We start from the raw sequence: 5,898 nt of genomic DNA on the forward strand, positions 1-5,898 counted from the left end.
CAAACCTGATTGGCTGAGGTGGTTGCGAAGGGAACGCTTGTGGCAGGATGTAGTGGCTGCAGATGCTGGCGTACCACCGTGCATCATGGGTACTTTTGTCAGAAGGGAAAATCATATAAGCAACAACACACAGAGGAGTGGAGTATGGCCAATTGGCCACCAGGCAAATGTGAAGGACTGGTGGTGAGGAGGGGGTGGTGGGGCATTCCAATTCAATAACTCACTCCCTTTCCCTCTGAGAGGATTGGGATAGATGTAAGCAATAGGAAGCAGACAACAAGAAGGTTAGGGAAGGCAGTTACTATATTGCCTGAACACCTCCAGTCTTTTCTAATCAATCAATCAATCAATCTGATCTGAAGAGGAAAAAGGACATGAGGGAGAAGAGAAGGAAGTGAGTTATCTGATTGGAATGCAGCCATGGGTGTTAAAGGGTATAGGGGATTCAGTGTGGTACATTTGTGGATGGCATATTGAGGTTATACCAGCCAAAAGCTGATGTTGTCAACACAGAGGGCAGAGAAGGGTCAAGGTCAAGCAATCACAGCTTAGGGTCCAAGGTGTATTTACTAGTAACATGTTTGGTAGTACACCCGAAACAGAATAAAACTTATCTCCAGTATTTACATTTATAGATATGACTAAATACAGTATCATTGACAAAATGAAATGTGCAAATGAGTCAGTTATATGTCACAACCAACCCTGTGGACTCCCAAGTCACCAACACCCATTGTGAGATGATTTGTGAATTGATGAAGTCAAAGGCTATATATAGGGCTCAAATGTATCAAAACAAAGATCCAACTGCATGTTGATATGATCATACTAATGATTACTGATTCATTACTATTGATTTAAACTATTAGCCAGATCCCAGATCTGTTTGTGCTGTCTTAGACAGCACAAACAGATTGGAGTCATGCTAGAAAACTATCTGGGTTCGCTTCAGAAAGCCAAGGTGCCACCTTTTAGCTGTGTGATGGTTAGTTAGATTTTGATGGCGTGCGAGTCACTGGCGAGGCTGAAAGCTAATTGGTGAAGAAGGATGCTGGAACCTACCAACACCGGTGGTGGGGGTTCATGCAGAATATTGAGCCTGCTCAAATGCCCATATGCAGTGCAACAGGAAGTGTGCAACAGGAAGGGATTGGAAAAGGGGGGGAGAGAAATCAAAACAGCCCATCACAAGATTCGTTAGAGTGAAGGAAGAGATCAGGAGGAATAACATGAATGAATTGACTGGTCAGCATTCAGTAACACAGTCAGTGGAAATACTGAGGGAAATGTGTAGTTGGATTTACTTTCTGAATTGACTGGAATTTAAATGTAATTGACCCCAACCCTGGTGCTGACCCAATCTAGACCAAACTAGGCGATCAGGAGAATAAGGTTGAGAGTTTATACTGATCAGATCAGGCACTTTTGTCTGAGGTGTCATGGATATTCATTTGCAATCAACTGTGATAATAATAGTAGCAGCAATAAACAATCAATTAATAGTTCTAGAAAAAAGTCATCATCATAATAGTGACACATCACATACACACACGCTCAAGATAGAAACAAAAACAGGAAGCAGCTCAGTATTAATATGGAAGTAAGAGATAGAGTATGTTGCCAAACAGAAGCAGTAGTATTGATATAGAAGCAGGACATATAGTATTAATATAGAAGCAGGACATTCAGTATGTTGCCAAACAGAAGCATTGGGTCAGAAAGAACAACCCAAACTTCCCTATGCCGTCTCCATCCGACCACATTCACACACAGCTCCCCAGATCACATTCACACACAGCTCCCCAGATCACATTCACACACAGCTCCCCAGATCACATTCACACACAGCTACCCAGACCACATTCACACACAGCCCCCCAGACCACATTCGCACACAGCCCCCCAGATCACATTCACACACAGCCCCCCAGACCACATTCGCACACAGCCCCCCAGACCACATTCACACACAGCCCCCCAGACCACATTCACACACAGCCCCCCAGACCACATTCGCACACAGCCCCCCCAAGATCACATTCACACACAGCCCCCCAGATCACATTCACACACAGTCTCCATCCGACCACATTCACACACAGCCCCCCAGATCACATTCACACACAGCCCCCCGGACCACATTCACGCACAGCCCCCCAGACCACATTCACACACAGCCCCCCAGACCACATTCACACACAGCCCCCCCCAGACCACATTCACACACAGCCCCCCCAGACCACATTCACACACAGCCCCGCAGACCACATTCGCACACAGCCCCCCCCCAAGATCACATTCACACACAGCCCCCCCAGATCACATTCACACATAGTCTCCATCCGACCACATTCACAGACAGCCCCCCAGACCACATTCACACACAGCCCCCCAGACCACATTCACACACAGTCTCCATCCGACCACATTCACACACAGCACCCCAGACCACATTCACACACAGCCCCCCCAGATCACATTCACACACAGTCTCCATCCGACCACATTCACACACAGCCCCCCCAGATCACATTCACACAAAGCCCCCCAGATCACATTCACACACAGCCCCCCAGACCACATTCACAAACAGCCCCCCCAGACCACATTCACACACAGCCCCCCCAGACCACATTCACACACAGCCCCCCAGACCACATTCACACACAGCCCCCCAGACCACATTCGCACATAGCCCCCCCAGACCACATTCGCACACAGCCCCCCCAGACCACATTCACACACAGCCCCCCAGACCACATTCACACACAGCCCCCCAGATCACATTCACACACAGCCCCCCAGATCACATTCACACACAGCCCCCCAGACTACATTCACACACAGCCCCCCCAGACCACATTCACACACAGTCTCCATCCGACCACATTCACACACAGCCCCCCAGACCACATTCACACACAGCCCCCCAGATCACATTCACACACAGCCCCCAGATCACATTCACACAGTCCCCATCCGACCACATTCACAGACAGCCCCCAGATCACATTCACACACAGCCCCCCAGACCACATTCACACACAGACCCCCAGATCACATTCACACACAGCCCCCCAGATCACATTCACACACAGCCCCCCCAGATCACATTCACACACAGCCCCCCAGACTACATTCACACAGTCCCCATCCGACCCACATTCACACACAGCCCCCCCAGATCACATTCACACACAGCACCCCAGATCACATTCACACACAGCCCCCCAGACTACATTCACACACAGCCCCCCAGACTACATTCACACACAGCCCCCCAGATCACATTCACACACAAGCCCCCCAGACTACATTCACACACAGCCCCCCAGACTACATTCACACAGTCCCCATCTGACCACATTCACACACAGCCCCCCCAGATCACATTCACACACAGCCCCCCAGACTACATTCACACACAGCCCCCCAGACTACATTCACACACAGCCCCCCAGATCACATTCACACACAGCCCCCCAGACTTACATCACACAGCCCCCCCCAGACTACATTCACACACAGCCCCCCAGATCACATTCACACACAGCCCCCCAGACTACATTCACACAGTCCCCATCTGACCACATTCACACACAGCCCCCCCAGACCACATTCACACACAGCCCCCCAGACCACATTCACACACAGTCTCCATCCGACCACATTCACACACAGCCCCCCCAGACCACATTCACACACAGCCCCCCAGACCACATTCACACACAGCCCCCCCAGACCACATTCACACACAGCCCCCCATATCACATTCACACACAGCCCCCCCAGACTACATTCACACCACAGCCCCCAGACTACATTCACACACAGCCCCCCAGATCACATTCACACACAGCCCCCCAGACTACATTCACACACAGCCCCCCAGACTACATTCACACAGTCCCCCAGACTACATTCACACACAGCCCCCCAGATCACATTCACACACAGCCCCCCAGATCACATTCACACACAGCCCCCAGATCACATTCACACACAGCCCCCCCAGACTACATTCACACACAGCCCCCCAGACTACATTCACACACAGCCCCCCCAGATCACATTCACCACACAAGCCCCCACCCCCAGACTACATTCACACACAGCCCCCCCAGACTACATTCACACACAGCCCCCCCAGACCACATTCACACACAGCCCCCCAGACTACATTCACACACAGCCCCATCAGACTACATTCACACACAGCCCCCCCAGACTACATTCACACACAGCCCCCCCAGACTACATTCACACACAGCCCGCCAGACTACATTCACCCACCAGCCCCCCAGACTACATTCACACACAGCCCCCCCAGACTACATTCACACACAGCCCCCCCAGACCTACATTCACACACAGCCCCCCAGACTACATTCACACACAGCCCCCCCAGACTACATTCACACACAGCCCCCCAGGACTACATTCACACACAGTCCCCCCAGACCACATTCACACACAGCCCCCCCAGACTACATTCACACAGCCCCCCCAGACTACATTCCCACACAGCCCCCCCAGACTACATTCACACACAGCCCCCCCAGACTCCATTCACACACAGCCCCCCCAGACTACATTCACACACAGCCCTCCAGACTACATTCACACACAGTCCCCCCAGACCACATTCACACACAGCCCCCCCAGACTACATTCACACAGCCCCCCCAGACTACATTCACACACAGCCCCCCAGACTACATTCACACACAGCCCCCCAGATCACATTCACACACAGCCCCCCAGACCACATTCACACACAGCCCCCCAGACCACATTCACACACAGCCCCCCCAGACTACATTCACACACAGCCCCCCAGACTATTCACACCACAGCCCCCCAGATCACATTCACACACAGCCCCCCATCACATTCACACACAGCCCCCCAGACCACATTCACACACAGCCCCCCCAGACTACATTCACACACAGCCCCCCCCAGACTACATTCACCCACAGCCCCCAGATCACATTCACACACAGCCCCCCAGACTACATTCACACACAGCCCCCCAGACTACATTCACACACACAGCCCCCCAGACAACATTCACACACAGTCCCCAGACTACATTCACACACAGCCCCCCAGACTACATTCACCACAGTCCCCATCCGACCACATTCACACACAGCCCCCCAGACTACATTCCACACACAGCCCCCCAGACCACATTCACACACAGCCCCCCCAAACTACATTCACCACAACAGCCCCCCAGACTACATTCACACACAGGCCCCCCAGACCACATTCCACACACAGCCCCCCCAGACCACATTCACACACAGCCCCCCCAGACTACATTCACACACAGCCCCCCCAGACTACATTCACACACAGCCCCCCCAGACCACATTCACACACAGCCCCCCAGACTACATTCACACACAAGCCCCCCAGACCACATTCACACACCAGCCCCCCAGACTACATTCACACACAGTCCCCCCAGACTACATTCACACACAGCCCCCCAGACTACATTCACACACAGCCCCCCCAGACTACATTCACACACAGCCCCCCAGATCACATTCACACACAGTCCCCATCCTCCAACTGTATATTGAGCTATAACTACACACTGAGTTTGCTCACAGCTCTTACCCTGTATATTGAGCTATAACTACACACTGAGTTTGCTCACAGCTCTTACCCTGTATATTGAGCTATAACTACACACTGAGTTTGCTCACAGCTCTTACCCTGTATATTGTTCTTCAAAAGGTTATTTGTAGAATCTTTGTGATTGAGAAAGGTTATTTATAGAGCCAAAGAACCCTTATTTGGCACTATACAGAACCATTGTTTTTTAGTGTGTAGCTTTAATGTCCAGGCAGGTCTACTCGCTCTAGTTCTATGTATGAAAGA

At 51.6% G+C, this 5,898-nt stretch overlaps 1 protein-coding gene across 2 annotated transcripts in view; it reads right to left on the reverse strand.

The window, feature by feature from the left end:
- Window positions 1–5,898, reverse strand: part of LOC109880221 (muscleblind-like protein 1) — a gene marked incomplete in the record, with an annotated part of 23,950 nt that overhangs the window by 13,609 nt on the left and 4,443 nt on the right. For both annotated transcript variants that reach the window (XR_004206384.1, XM_031810445.1), the window contains 1 exon segment: window positions 6–92. Coding sequence is in view for 1 of the 2 variants with exons in the window: in XM_031810445.1 (XP_031666305.1) it covers window positions 6–92 (87 nt within the window).

This window comes from Oncorhynchus kisutch, linkage group LG30, assembly GCF_002021735.2.
Source record: "Oncorhynchus kisutch isolate 150728-3 linkage group LG30, Okis_V2, whole genome shotgun sequence".
Lineage (NCBI taxonomy): Eukaryota > Metazoa > Chordata > Actinopteri > Salmoniformes > Salmonidae > Oncorhynchus > Oncorhynchus kisutch.